The sequence below is a fragment of the Poecilia formosa genome, unplaced genomic scaffold (assembly GCF_000485575.1).
Source record: "Poecilia formosa unplaced genomic scaffold, Poecilia_formosa-5.1.2 Scaffold172, whole genome shotgun sequence".
Lineage (NCBI taxonomy): Eukaryota > Metazoa > Chordata > Actinopteri > Cyprinodontiformes > Poeciliidae > Poecilia > Poecilia formosa.
Window position 1 is genome coordinate 249647 of NW_006800111.1, and position 23685 is coordinate 273331.

Consider the following 23685-nt stretch of genomic DNA (forward strand, 5'->3'; position numbering starts at 1 on the left):
AAAAAAACAACAACATAATAAAAGTAGTATAGCAGCAACTGTTCAGACTGGTTATGCTTCTGCAATAAAAGATGGGTGATTAATTTATTTTACACATCTTTACCAGAAGGAGCCAACCGATATGTCTCCATTTGTGAGTGTTGTTGCAAGAAATAAAGAGAAAATGTTTAAAACCATTTCCCTGCATAAAAACTATTGAAGCCTACTTTAGCCGTATCGTTATTTAAATGTTAAATTAGATTTGTTTTCTTATGTTGGATGCTGTGTTCATTTTAGTCCTTTTTTTCTGCTCGAATATCTTTAAAAGTTAAATTTTTGACCTTGACATTAGAATCAGATGTCTGAGCTAGAAGAAAATTCAGATGCAGCGATCCTGTTTTTTTTGTTGTTGTTTTTTTTGCAGTAGCATCCTGCTGGTAAAGTTTCAGCTGTCTGAGTTTGTTTCTGTCATGCTGGGACAGACTCGCTTTCACTGAGGGATGATGACACACTGCTGCTGTATATGCATGTGTGTCCGTGTTGCTTTTACAGTACATACGTGTAGCACAGGTACGGGAGGACCTCACCGTGTTGACAGGTCGAGCTCTGGTGTGCATGTTTTATGACACACTGCAGCAGCAGCATGTGACTGCAGCACCGTGTGCAGCATCAGTACCAGCAGCAGTTCGGGTGAGGTCACGCACATAAACACACACCTCGGCTGTCGCTGTAATTAGAGTGTGCGTTTGCTGAGTTCAGCAGATATAGAGAAGTAAAGATGATGTAAGTGAAGTTTTTTTTTTTTTTAGCACCTCTGTAGCAGACAGGATTGCTGACAGACGTGACATTTAAACCAGTGGGACAAGAAGTGACTTTTTGTCAGTTAGCCCAAATGGCTTTTGGTCTCTGCATTGTGTCTCGGGGTATGACCTACATTATCTGTGATTGAGAGAACCATATATATGATAGGAAACAGGCACAAGTTTTGATTTTCTAATTTAAATACGATTTAAATATTCAGATATGGACTGTATAAAAAGACAATAGTGCCAGAAACATCTGGACATGTCTAGATATGTTGCCGCTCTGAATCTTAAACCACAAAAAGTAAAAAGAAAAACAAAAACAGCTAAACTAAAAATAATGGCGGGGGAAGCCGTGTATTACTGCAAGCTTTATCAATCTCGGTCGACTGTATTTTACTTGGCCCTGTCTCGAAGTTAACTACTTAGTCCCTGCTACACTCTGCAGCTGTTACTGTGTTAAGTTGAAAATTGTAGTGCCATGCAATCACAAAGACGTCTGTGCTTGATAGCTCAGAGGGGAAGCGGTGCTCTCTGAGGTCTTAGTATTTCCTCAGTCTGGCAGTCACAGTAACTGGATTGGCTTCATTAATTCAAAGGCCATGGGACTCCACAGCGATTACAGAGCATCTGGAATGGGCTGTTATAGAGTTAGTGGCTGTCAAGAAACTGTCTACACCCAGACAAGCAATAATTCATCTCAAGATCCACTTGTCTTCAGATCTAGCTCCCTGTTTCTACTGTGATGTCCTCCCATTTCTCTTCATGTTGAAGATGATCTCCCTCCATGTGTCCCATCAAACATTAGCAACCTAACATTTAGCTTACAACCCATTTAGGCCCATATAAATGAAGAGTCTCAGACTTACTGTCTGGAGCAGAACGGAGGGACTGAGCACATTTTTTTATTACTGGTCTTGACTCTGAACTCATCTGTATTAATAGCTGAGCATCGAATAATGAAAACCTTCAAGGTTTTTCCTTTGGATTATTACATTATTATTTCCTTTACTCTCAGAAACAAGGTCATTCCACAAAAACTGTCTGAGTGAAAGTTACTAGCCTTTCTGATCCTGTTAGTCATTTTTATATCCTTTCACCCTGCAGGTATTTGCTGTAGCTTTTAACGAGCTTCTGACACCTCAGTCTCCTTTAACAAATAGTTCAGCAATTTTAGATTTGGTGGCCTTCTGGCTCAGAGCTTTGTCTTCAGTTCAGGCCCCAGATTTTCAGTGGAGTTGAAGTCAGGACTTTGTGCAGGTTAGTCAGTAGCTTTCACTTTGGTCTTCTGAGGGAAAGTCGTCATCAATGTCCTTTGGATTGTTATGATACTGGGAGGAAAAAGCTACAACTCAGACCCAGTTCTGCTGCTGACTGCTTCAGGTTTTCTTTCAAAATCTTCAGTCTGTCTTGAAGGGGTCTTTTCTTCAGAAGAGCGTTTTGTTTTTGTCTGAAGCTTTGCAGTCCAGTCCAGTGGATTTACCCATGTTTCTCTCTCGCTACATTTCCTACTGATACTTCTGACTTCAGTTTGTGGGACAAGAAACGGCGTGACAACTTTGTTTGTCCTTCTCCCACTTTGTGACAATCAAATTATTTCCCCAAGTGATATATTTTCTCTCAAGCTAAACACAGCTTTGCAAAACCAGAGATAGGACATCAGCTACTTTGAGTTTTTACAGTGTACGTCATGCTAACTTTGCATCTTTGTTGTTCTCCCTCAATTAATAAAAATCATCAATTTGTAATGGCATGAATTCAAGTAGCTGATTCTTCAAGGCACAGAAGCTTTCATATCTCAACCTTCAATCAGTTTAATAGCATGTAATTTCTGCAGCTCTTCACAACATCCTGCTGCTGCAAAGACACAATGATTTTCAGATATACAGTATTGCTAACCGGGTCCCAGACTAAAAGGTCCCAAAAAATTCAAAACCAGATGTTTTTGTTTGTTTGTTTGTTTGCAGGCTGTTGCTTGCGTAGTACAGTCTTAGGCCGAGTCTGTTTCCTCACAGCAAACAACTCCTTTAATAAGTTGTTTGCTGTTTATATGTCTGCCCGCAGTGTCCAGACGTATAAAACTGAACCCAGTTTTAGATTTACAGTTGAAGATTTCCCTGCTCCTCCTCTTTAACCCCAGTCCTTCTCATTACTGTCTGCTTCCTACCAGCCTGGCTGCTGTCTGTATCCTTGCACTCCGACCCCACAGAGATGGATCTCGCAGACGATGTGTGTGTTTGTGATCTGCAATAAACTGGGGGCAGAGACAGTGTGATGGCACAAGAGCAATTTAATAGGTTCTACTCTAGATTTTCAAGCTGAAATGTCAACATTTCCAAACTTATTTTGTATTAGGACCAGTCCAACCATCATAATGGTTTCATGGTATGTTATATTGCTAGCATACATGCACAGCTCTCCTTTCTGCTGTACAATATGTTAAACTAAACACAAAAGCAAATATGAGGATAATCTCTGTTGCAAACATATTGGTATAAAATTGGACTAAACCTTAATCTGTTTATTATATTTACAGTTATTGTTTCCTAGTTAAAAAGCAAACAGGAAATGTAATAATAGCCAAAATATCACCATGACCTTGTTGGAGAATCATGACTTGTATATGAATGCAGTGTCAGCCGTTCTCTTGGTTCATATCCCTCGCAAAATACAATTCATCGATTCAAAGGGAGCAACTTGAACAACATTTGAATACTGTGCTCTGAAGTCTTGAAAAAAATGTTATTTTACCAAATAACATTTTTACCAAATCGGTGCTATGTAAAAACGATGAAGGTGGAGCCTGAGATTAAATCTCTATTAATCGACTCTTGTCAACGAATTAGTGAAGCTCAATCACTAATTCAAAAGCAGCTCAACTACAAAGTAGTAATTGGGTTAATTCAAGAACTCCTGAGTAATATAATAATGGCTTGTACCTGCATAGCAGCAAACGACTACAGTTAGTCATTCACACAGTCTTATGCTAATGCTACATTATAGCATGTAGCAAACGACAGACTTTGGTCAACTTCTCATTGTAGAATTTTGTAACAAGACCTGCAAGAAGTATGTAGTAATTATTATTACCAAAATGTAGAAACTTAAGGATTCTAAATGACCTTCTGTCCTTGAGGCTTCTAGCTTGCAGTTTTTTGTTTCACTCAACTCACGTGCAACTTATCAGGCAGAGCTTAATTTATGCAAGCGGAAGAGTTAATGGTACAACACGTAGTGCTGAACTTCGCTGATTCATTTCCCTCTGAGCACCGTGGGAAGCCCAGCAAGTTATTTTATTTTAAACCGGACACAGATGTTTGTGTTTCTGTTTATTTTCTTTCTGCTTGAAGAAGATTTGAAAGAGTCTCCTGATAAGTCGTGTGGAAAGAACATAAAATCCATTCATCCACCTGTTTTCTCTACCTTAATCCCTGCAGGGTTGTGGGGTGCTAGTGCCTACCCAGTCAGATGTACTTTTTTTTTTTTTTTTAAACAAGAAGGTGTTTGACTAAAATCTGCAGCTGGCTGGTGTCCTTGGATGACTGTCTGGGTTGAGACGGTGTCTGCACTCGAACACTGTGTCTAAATATCCGACATGGAGGGAGAGAGGACAGAAGAATCCTTCTGGCAGATTTCCAAAAATAAACTCCTCAGACACAAAGTCGTAGAAATAAGCATCCAATTTGTTTTTGTTTTTTCTAATTGTGGTATCATCCTTTTTTTCCTAAATGTAATTGTTCCTTATTTGGTAGCATGTAGCATCATTTAAAAATGTTACAGCTTCATAAAAAGAAACATAAGATTTGGTCATGTTTTGTTATAATCGTGTTTCCATAAGATTACACAAAGTGTTTTATACTTCTCTGTAATCCTATGTTTTTTCTTTCTTTTTTACTTAAGGTTGTCGTAGCACGGCAATCTCATACCTGCAGATTCATATCTAAGCTCAACCAAAGTGTTTTGGAACTGAAGGTTATCATGATAACAGTATATCAATAAATGGAGCAACACATTTCATGGATGAATGTGTAAATACCTTGATTTAATTTCTCCTAATTTTTTTATATAAAGAAAACTGAGATTATTATTGTTATTACTGCTCAGTGTTGCTCTCCTGGCACTGCTAAGACTGAAAAGAAATAGAAACATTTGTAAAAAATAAAAAAAAAAGTTTAATGCTAATTTAATGGTTTTAAAATGCAATGCAAATAATTATAACCCAAGGACTCCAATTTCAAGTTATCTTACATCACATATAAGAAGAAAAACAGCAGGAAATTGCTTTAGTCTTGATCATTTCCAGAGAAAATGGACATAAAACGGAGAAAAAGAATGTTGCTTTCAAATAGTAATGGAAGGAAACGATTGTGTTGTTTTCTGTCTACAGTGACTTTGCAGTTTTGATGTTCCCTGTGTGCGTGCGTGCGCGAGTGTGCGTGCGTGCATGCGTGCGTGTGTGTGTGTGCGTGCGCGCGTGTGTGTGCGTGTGTGTTTTGATCCTTTGCACCTTCACTGGTGCCTGCTTCATGCTGAATTATTCAGGATGTATTTACAATTACACTGATGTGGTGCCCGGTTCTAAAAATATGTGTCCTTGTTTCTAATGATAGAAAACAGCTTTACAGCCTTATGGTACACAAAACCAGTCATGCTGTATGTGCCTCTGAAGAAATGCTGTAATGTTCACTTACCTTAAATTACATTTCAGCACCATGGACAAATACATATGTCTCAGTTTACTTGGAAAAATCCTCTACTGTCCATAAGAAATCTATATTTTTCAACTTACGACACAACTGTGCTTCATCAAACCTATCCTTATACAAATATAATGGCAGTTTGCCCTGCGCTGTTTATATTACACATAAAGAAACCTAGTGAAAGTGTTTGCATGTCCTTTTAGTTCTGAAACACTTTCTTAAATATCTTAATTGAGCAGCTTTTGTGCAAGCATTTAATATTTATGGGAATCGTAGACAAATCATACAGTTTCACATTCTCAGAGGCCTGAGATGTTTGAGTTATGCAGATTTCACACAGCCAGCACTCTACATTTGACATCAAATATTCATGTCGTGAAATTAACAGAACGTACTTCTGCAAATGTTTCCTTTTTTATTTTGATATGATGAAAATTTAGGTGTGTAGACGACGTATCTGTTGTCTCTGGATGGATGTAAAGGAATGCTTAATTCCAGTGTCTTTTACTTATTTATTTCACTTTTTCCATGTGATTCCTCCAGTCTAATACCTTTAAAACCTTAAAAGGATTTTCTTTGATTTATGAAACAAGGGCAGCATTAAAGCAACTTGGAGAAAATGAAGAATATTGCACTGGCTCCTTAATTTACCTCTGGAAATGAGCTCCGTTAGACTTCCAAGCTCATCTACTTTGTCAGATCTGTTATCAATCATAATGTGTGTGAATATTAAAAAAAAGCATGAAAAGTAGTTATTTCTATGCATTTTAGGCTTAGTTTGATGATCATAGAATTCTAGTTTTGTGTATTGACAACTTTATGTGTACTGATATTTTAAATCTGATTATTTATTTATGTTGGCGTTCTCTGTATTTTTTTAGTGGCAGTGGTCGACCAGAACCTTTCGTTTTTGGGATTTGTACTAATAAATGTCAGTTGTACACATGGCAGTATCTGGTAATTAATATTATTCTTCCTGGCTTTTAGATTTTAATCAAATTAATTTTGAAAGTGCTTAATGCGAAGTTCATTGTTCTCTATATAATGGACCCGGGTGAGTTTCAACTCGCGTTGTTTAGTTAACAGCGTTTTTATCGAGCTGCTCTATACGAGCTAATGGAGTCGGTGCAGCAAATTCTCCCCTTGCTATTAAATCATATCATCCACAGCAGAGTTTAAAATGTGTGTATTTTTGGTCTGTGCCTCTGCGTGTGTGTGTGTGTGTGTGTGCGTGTGTGTGCGTGTGTGTGTGTGTGTGTGTGTGTGTGTGTGTATCAATTCTCTAAGTCACATCAGCTGACGGCACGTGTTACCAAGGGAACCGATGATGCTGTTTTCCTCTTGTGCGTAACCATGGCGATGTCCCCTTCAGCAACGTGTTGTGTCTGCTCACCTCAATGTCAAGCGACGTACCATGCGCACGCGCTTGGTGTGGAGAAGGTGGTTTTAGTGAAGCAGCAAACAGCTGACAGGGCGGCGCATAAATATCTACCTGCAGCGTTCAGGCCACCTCACTGTGAATAAATATGAGATCTTGGTGAAGGATAAGTAACTCCAAACTAATCAGTTCATTTCTTAGAAGTGCTCTTGTATCTTATGTGTGTTAAATGATCCCGTAAAATATCCACTGTTCATTTATTCCACGTTAGGCAGTGCTTGTAGAAAAACGTCAGGTTCGAAAAACTGAAATAATGTTTGTTGTTGCTGCATGCAAGTCTGCAAAGTCAAAAGTTTGGCATTCATCTTTAATTGATTTTCTTCAGGTTCTGGATTGATGTCTTCTATGATGTCCTCCGTTGGACGCCAGGACCCCCCAGGACAACCCGCCTTCGGCTCTGACTACCTGTCCGGTGAGGGTTTAGAAAGTTGACGCTCTCTGTGCTGACCATTCACCGAAACACAGCTGAGGAGATTAATATTAATGACGAAATATAATTAACCTGTTTTACACTTTTGACTGCAGCTTTGTGTTTGAGGAATATTCATCAACAGTTTGCTTTTCTTTTTTCTTTTTTTTTTTTTTTTTAGCAGAAATTAAGTCTTGAAAAGTCTGAATCCTCTCCTACCACAAAGATGTGGAGTTAGAGATGCACAACATATTGGCACTAACATCTGCATTAGCCGATATTAGTCACGATAAATAAAACCGATATTACCAATAGGTATTTATTTCCATCTTGTGGCCGTTTGTTTCTGGAGGTGGAGGGGAATCGATTGGTCATGTGGTATTTGTTGGTCATGTGACACCGATAGTGATGCAGCGCAAGATTGTGGGAAGTTTAGCAGAAGCAGAGGAGCAGTGGTGAAGGCAGAGGTGTGGACATTTCCTTTAAGGTGTTGAAATGGTAGTAAAAATTATACGAGAATGGTCAATATTAGTTATTAGTTAGACATCTCACATAGTACCATCATCCAAAAACATAAGGTAGCTGCAAATCTAAAAGACTTGAACGTTCAAACAGCTGCGGAGCTGCAGAGACCCATTCAGGAAAATATTGTACTGAGACATTATTACTGAAAATTATACTTACAATACTTGCAAATAAGAAGTATTTCAAGTACTTCTTATTTGCAGCTGTAACTGAAGTGAAAGACTGTACAACAAAAGAGCATCTCACGAGTAAATCAGTTTCTTTTGCACTTTATAATAATGTGCCACTTTGTTATTGTATAACACTTCACATTCAAATAAGCTGTATCGAAGTTTGTGTTTGTTAAATGAGAAAATATGAAGCGGTCCAACAGGAATCCTTTTGCAGGGCACAACTTTGTATTCCCATACAGTTACTCTTCATGAAAATTATTACCCATACCTGCATAATCCCATTTGTCACGTTGAAACTTCCAACAGGCTGAGCGTAGCTTTTTAAAAGCACGGCTAACAACACTTCAAGTGCAGTTCAACAAGAACGTATTGCCTGCTGAAATAGTTTCGCTGTAAATATAAATCCATTTCCAGGCTGGTCCAAATATTTCCCAGGTGGATTCTTCCAGGACTGAGGATTGTAAATGCAAAGCAGAGCACAGTGTTGTTTCTATTTTCTTTATATATATACTGGAAGGGTGAGGGAGAAGAAGGTTGGAAACTGGAAAGAATGAAGCATGTGTAGTGCTCATGTATAGGAATACAACCATGTCTTCATTTGAAGTGACATTCGCTCTGTCCATTTCTTGGTATGTGCCATCATGTGCCGTTAATCTGTTTCACTTCAAACTGTTGGTGATGATTCTGTCTTTCTGTTGCTTTTCTCTGTGGCTCTCTGTCCCTATTGTTCTTTTTCCCATTTTGCTCGTCTCTGTCTCCCTCAGGTCCAGTGATGGGTGGGATGACAGGGCAATGGAGCCTGAACAAGACAAAGGACAGCAGCGTGCCTGATTCATTTCTAGGTCCACTTCACTTTTTTAACTCCTGCTTAAAACAACGGCTCCACCTCCGCTCTAATTTTACATTTCCTTGCAAAAGTATTCGGACCCCTTGAACTGTTGGACGTTTTGTCATGTTAGAAACGCAAACCTCACTTTGTGCCCAGATCAACAGAGTTGTTCTTTTTCTTTTTTTTCCCCAAGTAAAAGTCAGGAAACTGTGGGAAACCATTTGCATTCAGCTTTCCAGAGACAATACAATGTAGAATCTAATTTTGCAGTAATTACAGTTGCGTGTTTTTTGAAGGTATGCAAGATCAGTCTGACATAAATATTTTACTCTGTTAGATTGAATGGAAAGCATCTCGCATAGATTTTTTTGCATTAAAGTCAAGACATGCTAATTTTGCATTTCTATATCACTTTAAAACACAGATTTTGTGTTTGTAACATTCCAATATGTGGAAAGGTTTAAGGAATATGAATGCCTTTGCTACGCGCTGCGTGTGATAATTTTTTTGCACACGTTGCGAACCGATTTCATTCGAGGTTTTAGGGTTTGAACTTATCTAGACAATAATTTTAGAGGTTTTTTAAGGTTTGAAAGATATTTTGCCACAGGAACAACATAGAGGGTAAAGGGCACAAGTTGCAAGCCGCTGCTTTGCAATTGTTCATCACTGTTTACACTTCACATCTGTGTGTTGCTTCAGTCTCTGACCTGCCCATATGTATGTGGGTCACTGCATTACAGGCTTTATCTTTGTCCTAGAAAGCTGCTGCTCCACACACATTCGTCCTTACCTTCTCTTTTCTTTCTGCTTTCATAGCTTTCGTTTTCCCTCATGAAGCCTCAAACGGATGCTTAAACAAAATCAGTCATCCCCTTTTGACATCTATCTTCATTGTAGTTTTAAAATAGATGTCCACTTTAACAAACATTGTGACTACAATGTCAAACATCTGCAGTTGAGGCTACTTCACATTTTCATTGCAGGAAATGTACGGTATCCCTAGCAGAGCTGGTCTAATGTAAATACAAAGATTTACAATTTTTCTTTTTCAAAAAAAATTGTGACAATGAAAATGGCACCATATTACATTCACACAGTGTTTCTATAAACGAGACAAAGTACAGAATTTGATATAATTCAGCAGTTTGTTGAGCTGATTCCCTTCAGCACCCACTTATTTTTGTCTTCTGTAAGAGTTTCACAGCCTGTCATTTTGTTTTAAATGGGTTCTGCAGCAATTTGTCACTACTGAGGCTGGTTCTACAAGCTACTGAATCGTGGACTGTATTTGCTTCTTTTTGTCTTCATACTTCATACTTTTGTCTTCAAAATTGTTTGGACTGAAAGTGTGTATGCGTTCACCAAGACTGTCTTTGTTTGCTTGCTGACTGATGGTCTATTTCTGTTTCCTCCATCAGGATTCTCTCAGTCTGGGATGGGTGGGACCATGGGGTCCGGCCTGCCACCATTCCAGACCACTATGACCTCCAGTCTGGGCCACACTGGGATTAGTCCGGCTATGGACACCCAGAAGAGCTCCGGCCTGTTTGGGGTGGAGAACAAAACTGCCACTAACATCAGCGGCAGCAACGCTTTCAAAACCAGCGACCCGTTTTCGTCCGGTGGCCCAGGGATCCACTCAAAGGATCCGTATGCAGGTATCAGAATGCTGCATGCGCGACTGAATGGGGAATAAGGAATTGGAGGCATTTAGAAAGAGGATGGAGGCATGAAATGCAGGGCCTTACAAACATATTCACACCACTTTACTATTTAGTCATTTTACAACCACAAACCTGAATGTTTTTATTTTGAGTTTGTGTGATTCTTTTGTCTCAACAAGCTTGGTCCATTCGTTTTTTTTAATTTTATTTAACATAAGGTCTGTTGGCTTTTTCGGTTCGGGTTTGCGGCCAAGTCTTGTTAGGCTTGTTTTTGTTCCATGCACTTTCCATTTTGAAGTGATGGATTAAAGAGAAAAGCCCAAACATTGGGAGATTATTTTTTTATTCTAACTCTGCTTTAAACGTCTTCACAACTCTAACCCTATTTTTTTTAATATATTTTTGCTTTCTTATATTTTCTAACAAACCTCTATCACCTCCACAGAACAGCTGGTCTTATTCTGAGACCAAATTACACTCAAGTGATCTCTGTTTAAAGGTGACCTTTAAAATTTGCTGACGCATGCCACATTTTGCAGATTCTTTTTCGTAAAAACCTTTAAACCATAATTTTTCAGTCCGCCTTACAACTCTGCTCTACTTTGTGCTGGTCTGTCACATAGAATCCCAAATAAATACATTGAAGTTTGTGGTTGTGTCGACATGAGAAGAAGTTCAGAAGGTATGAACACTTTGGCAGGGCATTATGTGTTAATTTGTTTTACCTTTTTACAGGCTGGAAAATGACTCACACATAGGTTGTTAAAGAACTTAAGATCAACGCTCATTTCTCACGCTCTGTAAATTTAAACGTGGAGCGGCCTGGGTCTGCGTTGCAGGGAAGGGACAGAAAAGTATCGGCTTGATGACACTGGGCAGGCTTTCAGCAGCAGAGGGCAGCCTTTTCTTCTTGTTTTTGTCGTCACCGGAGCTCCCTCTGCTCTGTTTCTCTAATCTCTGTCTGGCTCACGGCTTTACATCCTGTCTACTTGTCCAGTGACAGTAAGCAAGTTTTTTACGTCTTTTTTTTTTTTAATTTGCTGCACAGCGAAGAGAAAGCAAATCTTCCTAATAGGGCTGGAAGGGGCCTTTAATAATAAATTTTTAATGTGTAACATAATTAGTTGCTTGTTGATGGAACTAGCAGCGGCGCGTCCGCTAATTTTGTTGTTGCCAAGCAACAAAAACATATACCCAGGGGAGCGTACATCATGAAAGCTGCAATTTTTAGAACGGGGGAGGAGAGAGACAGCCTTGCAATGCCGCCAATACTGATTTCGTCATCTAGGCCTGATTTTGAATTCCAGTCAGACTCGCCTGAATGCGCGTTTCACATTCAAATGAGCAGCTTTTTTTTTTGTAGCTTAGCATCCATGATTTTTGGATCCCTTATAGTCGATGGATTAGTGAGACTCATAGATGCATAAAAGAAATGTTAAAATGTTTCTCCCAAAAAACCAAAAGGGAACCAGCAGGTGTTTGCCCAGCGGTTTTGTCACTGCAGCGGCATTGCTGGAGGTGGCTGCTTTAATGATCTTTTAATAAATGAGACGGGCAGCTCTGTTTGTTTGAGTCTAAAAATACCTTCCTATCCCCCATTAATTTTTCAGGGAGAGATTGAAGTGATATAACAACATGCTGCTATTTTAAAACTCTGAGCTGGGCTGACTCTGCCCTCATGCAGAATACCTGCAGTCATTCTGTGGAGTCAAATCTGTCGACGCTCCTAGCAAAGACATGAAAAGCGTTAAAATAAAGTTTTGTTTTGTCGATGTACTGTTATATTACTGAAAAAAAAAAAACTCAGCCTTTAATTTAAGACTTCCCTCACATGTACAGAATAAATAAATAAATAAATAAATAAATAAATAGTGTGTTTTTATTTATTTATTTATTTTTTTTAATCAAAATTACTTGTAGCACAATTGTTGGTACCGCCCTATTCGACTGTTGCTGAAAAGTTTTTGTCTGGTCAAAGCAAATGGTTCCAGTTAAAGATTTTTAATTGTGTGTGGGGGGGAAAAGTAAAAATAAGGGCATAGAGGGACCCCAATAATTGTGCTGTTTTCTGTTTTTTTCATCATTAATAAAGATGCAAATAAATTTGTCAAATTCTGTCAAAGACAGTACATCTTGAAATTAGGAATACTAAATAAAAAATTTTTTTACCTGAAAATTTAATGTAGGTTATTACATTGTAGATCTTTTTGGAAGTTATGATCGTATTCTGTTAAAAACAAGGTGAGGATGAGGCTTTTTTTTTCTTTGCAGCTCTGGAAATACTATAAGAGAACTTCATCATAAATCTTTTTGCTTGTAATTAATAACTGATAAGCTATCCATCTCATACTGCAGACTTTTGCCTTTTAATCTAATATGGCTGTTTTTGAGTAAAAATTGAATGTGAGGGTCTTAACTTTTGCAGGACTCTGAAAATAAACGTACCCAACATGCAGCTGGTCGTCTCATCATGCTCTGCTCTTTGTGGTATTTCAGCTACTGGCAGATTTTCCTACTGTGTTCCTGCGGCGCTGCTCTGCATTCACCCTCTTTTGCACAAATTTTGAGCTTATCTTTTGTTTTTCTGAAGCAATAAGTGCTCAAACAGTAATGTAATTTCTGGCAATTCGCCAGAGTTCAAACTAGGAGGAGCACCCATTAAAAACTACATCACATTAACTATAGATGACGATATCCCAGCTGTCTGTTTATAGCAGATTGGAGCTTCACGTCACAGGGAGAAAATAGCAACTTCATTTAATTTGCAATGTAGGAAAGGGAGGCAGATCTAAGAGGCTTATTGGATAACATTCATGAGTAAACAGCATCATGAAGTCCAAAAAACACAACAGACACTTCAATCATAGAGATGTAGAGAAATTTAGAAAAAGGATTTGATTACAAAACAATAATCTTATTAATAAAAAAAACTATTTAATCCATCATCCAAAAATGTAGCTTTACACCTGCCAAAACATGGCTGTCCACCTAAGCTGACCAATGAGAGAGGAGTAATCAGAGAAGCAGCCAAGAGGTCCATGCTAACACTTCACAGTAATGAGAAGTTATATGCAAGGAGCAAATATTTCTAAAAAGATGTTCTGATGTCAGATGGGACTAAAAATGTAACTTTGTGGCTTACATACAAAAGACTACTTCCTAGAGGCTGACCTTTCATCAGGACAATGACCCTATGCAGACAGCCAGAGCTATCTCTTCTGTCTCTTAATCCATGTTTCCTTTTCTGTTTCCTTCACAATTAGTTTATGTTGGACTGTCGAATGAAATCCCAGTAAAACACATTGAAGTTTCCGGCTGTATCGTGAAGAAACGCGCACACAGAAAAAAAGCTAATATGAATATTTTTGCAAGGCACTGATTCAAAAGATAAAACAGACAAATAGTTACGTATACTTTTCTTTGTCAAAGCCTGTACATGTCCTCATTTTGTGGTTCTTTCTACCCTTCCTTTTGTTTGAGACGTTATTTCAGTGTGTCCGTGTGTACATTGGCTGTTGTTATTCTTCAGACATGCATGCATTTGATTTGATCATGCATGCTGCATCCTGTTTGCTATGAGCTTGATTTATTTGTCTTGTTTTGCTCGTTCACGGTCCCGTTGCTCCCAGTGTGCCTGCTTTGTTCCGTTATCTGTGCCTGCTTGATTCACAGGAGCCGCTCGGTCCCTCGGATTGCAACAATGTTGTCTGAAAGAAAAGGATGAGTCACATCCAGAGTTTAGCCAAATTTCATTATTCAGATGTGAAAGGTCACTCGATACAACACGATTTCTTTATTACGTGTTTATTATGTTTAATTATTATTAAACATCTCAAAGTTATGGTTTAAAAGAAAATTGATTGCTGCCCTGTACAGGTATTTGAGCTTGTGTTGGTCTAATATTCACAGAGGAAAACGAGGAACAACATCAACAGTGATTTTAGACAGGAAGTTGTTGCTGCCTGTCAGTCTGTGAAAAATGATTAGGCCATTTCTAAGTGATTTTAAGTCCTTTGAGAAAGATTATTTACAAGCTAAAGACATTTAAGAAGGTATTTAAGTTTCCCATGTATTGATGATGATCAACAAATTCACACCTAGGCTTCTACAAAAGTAGAGATGCTTGGTTATGATGCACAGTCCCATAATCAGAAAAAAAACAACAACCAGAGAAGTCATAGCAACTGTCCAGCCAGGTGGTGAAGGGTTAATGATATGGGCCAGTTACAGAGAAACAGGACCAGAAAATGTTTCTGGTTAACCACAAGTTGTGGTTAACCAGAAACAGCAAGTCTAGCAGAAAGGTCTGCTAGACTTGCTCTGTAATGACTTGAGAGACTGTACAGGTCATGTAGAAAACAACTACTGCTGTTAAAAGTGGCTTTACAAGCTGTTGATTCAGGAGCTACTGAGTTCCCTTTTAACTGCATACTGATCACCTATGCATTTAATAAATATTTCCTAGGAGGAAAGAAAAAATAGCTGTTGAAATCAAAAGTAAATTGGATGTGTTTAAATGAGACAACATCACCTACAACATCACCTACAACATCATCATAAATCATTTTTCCAAAAAGCAGTCAGACTATAGAGAGCATCATTTACTTAGAGCTTTGTAGATGGATTTCGATTTCGTTAGTTAGTGAAAGCACTGATGATTTGTTAAAAAAAAAATTACAGAAATTAGTTTCATATATAACATCTACAACTACAACATTCTCAGACACAGATAGAGGCAGTTTGTCGGAGTTTGCAAAACTTTTTTTTTTTTAGATTGTAGGCTGCTGGTTGGTCTTATCCAGGCACTTTAATTGTAGATATAAGTACCCTGAGCGGAGTCACATTGATTAGTTTTCCTAAAACTTGTTAAAGTGAGCTTCACTCACTTCACTTTTGTTTAGCTTTAGATCCAAACCTCACAGGAAATAAACACGTCTTTCGTATAAATGCCCACTTAACTACATCCATGCACAAAAAGTAGAGCCATAAAGCCAATCTTATTTTAACATTAATGCAGCATTAACCCCGTTTGTCTTAGCATGCATCTGTGGTGAATTGATCTCAAGTGGACAGCTCTAATTGTGTTTGACGGTGATCTTGGCCACAGACTTTTGTAGAGTAAACGTATCCTGGACTAGGCTAATCTTTACTTATTGCCTATGCTGTTCACATTCTTACCTTGTTTGATTCTTTTTTGCTGGAAGAAAGAAGCAGTACAGCTAAGACTGATCATAATCTAACATTTAGAATATTGATAACATAATTCAATACCTTTGGAAGTTAGGTGGGAAACGTTGGTTTTGCGTTGGTGCAAGATGTGGATGTCCACTGCATCAAATTCGAAGTACTAAAGTTATGCTCTCAGTAGGTTGTACTTAGTGCTATGGGTGTTTTAGGTATCTGCTCAAAGATGAAAAATGAAATGAAATTTACTATAAATTTGCATTTCACTGACAGATGTGATTCATGTCAATATCCAAGCAGCTTCCAGATTTGTAGCATAAAAGTTTGGGAAAATATGTGTATTTCCAGATTTCATTCCTCATCTATTTATGTAAAAGGTATTTCCATCCATCCATCCATCCATCCATCCATCCATCCATCCATCTATCATCCATCCATCCATCCATCCGTCTGTCATCCATCCATCCATCCATCCATCCATCCGTCTATCATCCATCCATCCATCCATCCGTCTATCATCCATCCATCCATCCATCCATCCATCCATCCATCCATCCATCCATCCATCCATCCATCCATCTCTTCAACATTTTTTGTTTGTCCCACATTTAAAGCCTGACCACTGTAGAAATTTTTGACATGTCATAGTAAAAAATTAAATAAAAAAATTTATCAAAATATTAGAAACTGGAAATGAGTGTTTGGAAAAGTGGGATTTTGTCATAAAAAATCTCTGGCAACTTTGTAACGTGGGACTTTTTGCTACCCGTTGCCTGTGTGGGATCTAGTATTCGTAGGTATTACATTGGTTCTCAAACTAATGTTCAAGTTCTGTAAGAAAACAAATTGACAAATACAAACTGATGTGTTTGAAGCTGTCTGCTTGCAGTCAAATCACCCAGGATACTTTAACTTGAACAGTTAAGTGAGTTAACATATTAGCCTTAGGGTAATTAAAAATCAGTTCATTTAAGGTAGCCACAATCTGATGGCTGTTTAGCCTATATTTCTCTGACACAGTATATGATTGGTTCCTCCTCTTATAAAACCCTCCCCCCTCGGCAGCTCCCGTCCTCTCTCCCAGTGGCTCAATGGACGACAGCAGTCCCACATCCTCCAACTCTGAGCCCCCCAGCCCAGAGAGAGTTGGGCCAGGGGGAGAGACTGGCAAGCAGCGGCGGCGGAAGAAGAAGAGGAAGGGCAGCGACGAGGTCTACGACTTCTTGGATGAGCGGGAGAATAACGCTGGCCGATCAGACAAGCACAAGATGCAGGAAGAAGAGGACGACAGAGATGAGGAGGAGAACTGGGAGCGGGAAATCAGAGAGAGTGGAGGAGGGGGTAGGGTAAAAGGCAGGAAGACCAAGAGTCGGGCAAGACTTCCGGAGGAGTGGGGTGCACCCCACCAACCGGTCTCCCCAACACCGGCCACCGTTGCCCCGAGGTTTCCCCTTGACACAGCCCCTGAACAAATACCTACAAGTTTCACTAACTGCTCCCATGTTAGCCTTGTGAAAGATGCATCTTCACGTGCCTATGAACCCATGTGTGTAGTAGATTACCCTCTGTCTAATAAAGATGGGCCAAAGCCAAACGAAGACAAAGTTTCAACCAGTAAACCTGAGGCTAACAGTAGTTTTACCACTAATACTGCCACTAAAAGTGGGGATGTTAGTGAAAGTTTAGCTCTACTGACAGGGGACAATCTGAGCCCAGTCTCCCAGACCTTCTCTTTCCTCGATTCAGTCCTCCAGACTCCTCCAGGCTCTGCCCCTGACTCTCAGACCACTACCCCCATCACCAACACCCCCTCCGTTGCCACTGTGTCTCTAACTAGGTCCATTCCTATGGAAACCACCATGCCTGCTTCACAATCTCCCTCTGCTTTTAACCCTTCAAAAAGTACTGCAGACCCTGCTTTGACTCCTTCCACCAACCTACCACCCCCAGCTCCCGCAACGGTTGCATCAACCCTCAATGTCAATGCTGAGCCTTTTATCCCCTCAGGCACACTCCTGTCCTCCACTGCTGCTTCTGCTGTTAGCACAGCGACAGCGGCGCTACCGGGTACTCCTTCCATGACCACCACCACCACCTCTGCCAGCCCGCTTTGTTCCTCCTCCGCTCCCTTTAAAAACGAAGCCTCTCTCTCCTCATCATCAGACACTCCCCAAAAAGGTGTAGGCATGCCACTTAGTTCACCCAATCTTTCTTCCTCCATCACCCAAGCAGCCCCTCCCTCCTTCCTTGCACACTCAGAGCACCAGGAGTCCTCGTCGACACAGCTCCCCCTTCTGGAAGGTTGGTGAACTACAGGAAAGATAAGAATGACCTTTGGGACTGATTTTAACAGAAGTGTTTATGATTATGCTAGGATAGTCGAAAGCAGTACTGTTTGTCTTTTCGTATGCATGGCTCTGTTTGTGGATTGAGCACCAGGCCTGTTTGGTGGTTGATCCTTTCCTCTTTGGATGTGTAATAGCCAGGGCCCGACAAATTGTATTAGTTTTCAATATATTCTTATTATTTAGAAAGTAAAAATCGGACAGATATTGGAGTCCTGACACGACTTCTCCATACTGCTGGCATGCGTATGGGACAAATGTGTATGTAACGATACTTTTAGTAGTCGGGCCCTCAATAACCAACCCATAAGGGCGCAAACTGTCTTATTTGATGTTCCTCAGCCTGCTTCTGTGTATAAGTTAACATGATCATAACAAGTGTATAACCTGACCTGCTGCTTCAGATAGCTGCTCTGCTTGTTCATGTGTCCACTGTTTCATCTGAATATCATCTGCCTGTCTAACCCCTCTGCCATTTTCCTTTTTGTCCGTAGACGCAAATACCTAACCTAAGTTCATGCATGGCAAAGTCAATTTGCTGTTGCCGTTTTTTTTAGTGTTCTGAACACTTAGATCTTAACTTACTGCTTAGTGACAAATTGGTGCTGTGATAGAGCATTAATATGCATTTATTGCCTTGCAAAAGTATTCATACTCCATGAACCTTTCCACATGGTTCTCAACATTTTTTTCTAAAGAAAGAATTAAATGCACGCATTTTTCTCTCTCATCCAAGCTGCGTGGTGCTTTTTAATGGTCTGTCAAATCCCAATAAAATGGGTATGAATAACTTTGCATAGCTCCATATAACTTTACTTATTAACATAAACATAGTATAATTTGGGAAAGTACAACTTGCACAGTGTTTTACTCGTTTTTAGACAGTTTTACTACAGACATCTCTCTTTTTTATGTTATTTTACAACTGATGATGAAGAAAGAGGGGCACAGTAATATTCAGCTGTATGTAGAAGACTAGTACGTTGTGTTTTTTTTTGTTTTTTTTACCAGCTCAGCTTTTATGTTAAAGTGTTAAACATTTTCTTTATTTGTATTCAGTTTATATATTACAAAATGTTAATCATCAAACAATTTCACTCAAGGTTTTCTGCTCTCGTTGCTGCGATAGAATGGTGCAGCTCTCACAAATCTGCCATCCACAAGCAAAAGAACAACCCTAAGATGATTATATTCTTGTGCTTCCGTTGTGTAGTTATGTAGTTTGCACCTGAGCATTCAAACTGAAACCTAGTATTGCACAGCAAAAAATGATTACTGATTGCAGTTTTCTTACTTTTGTAAAAAAGTCAAACCTAACCACAGTTCATCTAGTTAAATGCACATTTAATCTTGATTCTCATCTTCTTCACTGGCATGTTATCGGGCGTATTTAAGGTTAAATAATTACAAGTCTCTTAAAGCTGCAGTATGTCATTTTTATTAAAAAAAAAAGTTTATACTGTGTTTTGTGTGGTAGAATATGAGGTTAATAATCTGAGGGGGAAAAAAACAGCTCCTCTGCCTCCTCCTACTATCTTCTGCAGAAATACACCGATCGGTCAGAAACAAGCAATCAGAGTCAGGAGAGGGGTCAATCACCCTCGTTTATGCGCTGCTCACACCCTCCCCCTTGCTCTCTAGCTTCACTACATCTCTATCCCCTTAACAGAGCCAGCCATGAAAGCTCAGGCTAGTTAGCATGCCCATTGATGATGGTGGACAGGCAGTTTTCCTGTAATGGCAAGTTGTTTCTCTGCCATTAGCACATAGAGCATCATGTACACCAGCTTGTTTGACAGCATTAAGACCATCCTCTTGGCTCAGATTGGTTGTTTTTCACCAGGAGGGTTGTATTTCTGCAGATGGCAATAGGAGCACCGGGAAAAGGTGGAGGAGCTTGATTTATTTCATGCTATACTGAAAGCAGTTTAACAGTTAACAAATATGTTAAAAACATTTTGTTTTATTAAAATTACATACTGTGGCTTTAACTTATAGTAAAACTTCAACTTCAAGACTTTATTACGTATTCCTACAGCTGACATATGTTGTGGTAGAAGCCTAACACCAGTTTATTCTTAAACATGTCAGTGTTTTGTTTGATACAGTCAGGTTCATTCTGGGAGGACTAAAAATTTTTATTTTTCCTTTCTGTCTGCCCTCCCCACTCCCTTCTGTTTTTTTTTTTGTTTTTGTTTTTTCTTTGTGACGCCGCCAACTGCTTGCTTTCCATCTACAGGTAAGACGAGACTTTGTCTGCAAATTTGAGTATGGAAATATATTGAAAGCATTTGAACAACATGATATGACTACTTTCTCATGCATGATTAGTTTTACGTTGCTGAATATTTCAAACACAGAACTCCTTGTAATGGATGTGATTCCACTGTTTATTATACTCATTGACATTAATATTAATTACACAGATAATGATTTAGTGTGTGTAATGTCATGTGTGGTGAAGTTAGATTCCCTTTTTAAAACAATATGAGACATCATCTGGTGTTATTGTTGGAGGACTGAAATGCTGTTTATCTGGAAAATGGAGGAGGATATCAGTTCAGTTTTAACAGTTGAGGTTTGCAGTCTTGCATGTGATTTAAATGTGTTTTAACTGAAGACATCAACTTTTCTTTCTCACCCAAAAGTTTTGAGGCACAATCCTACCTAAACATCGGCTGAAATGGCTAAAAACAATCAAACTAGGAATCAAGATGTAACTAGGGTGATCTGTGTTTTACTTACTGACCATCTCATCTGAAAATCAGTGAAAAAATTTGTTTGAATATTCTATTTTTATGCTCCCTCTCCATCAGTTGACTCTATTTATACACCTTTATCCCTTCCTTTTCTCTCAACTACATAATTGATGAGTACAAGCGTTTTACTCCTGAGATGAAAAAGGGACTCCCAAGTATTTTTCTCATGCAAAAGAGTGCGTGCTGCTTTGCAGGAGAAGACACAATGGTCCTCTCTGCTGAGTAGTCTCTATTCGGCTGTATGTTGTCCTTGCGTGTGTGTGAGGAAGGGCAACATTGTTTTGTCCTTTCAAGCCAGTCAGAGAGATTGAGATTAAGTGAAATCCATAAGATGGAACTCCACAGGGGACCAATGTGCGTTGTGGTTGGCTTTGTAAAGTTGCAAACATATCCTTATGGTGCGGTGAGTGTAAGCTGTAAAGCACAGAGGGAGGTTGTTGTTGTTAGCGCTGAGTCCTGCTCGTTGGCTCCATCTGGTGTTGGCCAGTGGAACTGCATCTGTGGCTGTTCGCTGATGAAGATAAATGGCTTGAGATTCTCAACAAATTGACCCACAAGAAATATTCCAGATGTTTTGCTCTTGAATAGCTGACAGATACAAATGCTACATCAGAAAACTGAGGTTTTTGTTCAGAAAAACAACTTTGGGACTTTGGTTTCACTCCAGATTGTGCTTGTGATTTCAAAGGTTACAGTGAATTAAAAAAGAAAAAAAAAAAGAAATCCCTTTCTAATGTGTGATGAGGTGCTGATTTTCTAAAGTCATTGTGTTAGATTTAATAAACAATTTTGTATTGATTGTCTGGGAAAATGTCAAGAACGGTACTTCAGCAGAAATGCCATCATCAGAAAAGTATTCTCTCAGCAGAATGTCCTAAATAATGTGGAAAAAATTGGACTCAGGCAATTTCTAATTAAGACCATATTTTAATCAACTATAATATTTTTTGCTGAACTGAGCACCTTCCATGACAGACTGCTGCATCCTAGGTGTCCTTCCTCCCAGCAGCTGCTAGTTTTATATCTTTTACTTTCATTTATACAGGATAGATCTCTAGAAAATAAACTTGCATTTTCAAGAAAGACCTGTTACAACATTCTTCATAACCATCATTGCTCCCAACAAAATCATTAAAGTCTGCATACCTGCTGTTATTAGCAGTTTTTCTTATTTCTAATAACATTCCTGCTGCTACTTGCACATACTTGTTTGCAGTTTTTTTCACCTATAAATAGTCCGTTGGGTTTTACACAAAAACACATTTGTACACTTCTTGCTTTAAATTACTCTACTCACTTGCACTTTTCTATTCAGCCGAGTATACTATGGTGTTTTTCTTATTTTTTGAATTTCTTTGTATTTTTATATATTTTGTCTTTGTGTGAATATGCATGATTTCTCCTTGTCTTTAACTTGCTACTGGTACACTTGAATTTCCAGAGTGGGACAATGAAGGATATGTCTGCTTCTTCTATTTCTATTCATATTCTCATGTCTTGCTTACAGTACTGATATTTTAGGCAGGCAAATTATTCAAGGTGCTAAGCTAATGCTAGCCTGTTTACTGGGTTTTTATATGACTTGTTGATAGCTCCAATTAGCCATATGATGACAGAATTTACAGAAAACAAATTCTATCTTGTATTATAAAACTGTAAAATTAGAGACAGGACACCAACAGCAGTTACTAGGAGAAGAGTTTAGACAGGTACTCTGATATCAAGCATCAGTCGGGATACAGATCAGTTACTTTGAGTTTGACCATTATTTGAATAACATATATTCCTGTAACAGAACCAGTTTGTATGTCACTCCATATTTTAGTGTTAGAGACTGAATTGCAAATAGTTCATCATTGCATCCATCACGGCTTTTTATAGATGTAGAAGAAGTATCTAGATATCTTTAGGTCTTCTGATTCCAGGGGTTGCTGCAGAAGAGCAACTATTTGGGGAATTGCTTTCACTTACTATAATAAAACAAAATCTAAGCAGGTTATTTAAAGTAAAATGATATATCCAGTCAAGTAACCGATGAGTTGTTGGGTGTTTTAGTCATATTCCTGCACGTAATGAATTTTAAAAATACCATAATGTATTATGAAAAAGATTTGTCGTTGCTCTTTATGCACAGCAGAAATCAGTCAACATTCAAGTTGGGTTTTATCACTTTGACATTGTAAATTTTGCTACAAGCGATCAGTCTTTGTTATTTTGAACTGTGTTTTCTGTATCAAATTGTTGCATGTGGGGTGCCGTATAGAGACCAGATTAATTCCTCTACAGCTGGAACTGTGCCGCAGTGAGATTTTAGGGGTGGATTATTTTTTGCTTCCTGTCCTCCTTTTCTCCCTCTATCTTGTTGCCTCCCTTTTTTCCACCTGTTTCTTTTTCCGTCTGCACCTCCAACCTTCCCCCCAAATGCTGACGCAATTACGATTTTCCAACTAAGTTTAATCTGCTGTTTCTTTCATGTCAGGCTTCTGTTCCTTGATTCCCGTCCTGTCTTCCTTATCTCCTGTGTGGACCAAGCCGTCTTTTCTTGCTCTTCCTTTTTCGCCCGCAGTATCGTCTCCTTCCCATCTCTCCATCCCCCTCCCGCGTCTTTGCCCTTTATGTCTCCTCCATCCACCTCACGTCTTCCCCTCTCCTGCTCAGACTCCCTGTGTCGCTGCAGTACTGTAATAATCACTGCATCGACGAATTGGGTTTTGATGTCGGGTGGGGGAGGGGAGGGGGTAGTTTGTTGGGTTGTTGGTGGACTAGGAGGGCGTTGTCAGGGAGACGTGGGAGGCGGTTGCCGTGGAAACAACGAGACTCTGCAAGTGAGGGTTGGAGAGGAGAGGAGAGGAGAGGAGAGGAGAGGAGAGGAGA

General features: G+C 39.1%; 1 protein-coding gene across 9 annotated transcripts in view; it reads left to right on the forward strand.

Moving 5' to 3' along the window:
- Window positions 1-23685, forward strand: part of LOC103146972 (microtubule-associated protein 4-like) — an 82631-nt gene that overhangs the window by 19537 nt on the left and 39409 nt on the right. For 7 of the 9 annotated variants that reach the window (XM_016678020.1, XM_016678021.1, XM_016678022.1 and 4 more), the window contains exons 3-6: window positions 7246-7332; window positions 8792-8869; window positions 10278-10517; window positions 16773-18008. In XM_016678020.1, the coding sequence (XP_016533506.1) occupies window positions 7246-7332; window positions 8792-8869; window positions 10278-10517; window positions 16773-18008 (1641 nt within the window). The remainder of the gene's footprint in view (window positions 1-7245; window positions 7333-8791; window positions 8870-10277; window positions 10518-16772; window positions 18009-23685) is intronic. The other 2 variants (XM_016678019.1, XM_016678024.1) reach the window with 1 other exon arrangement.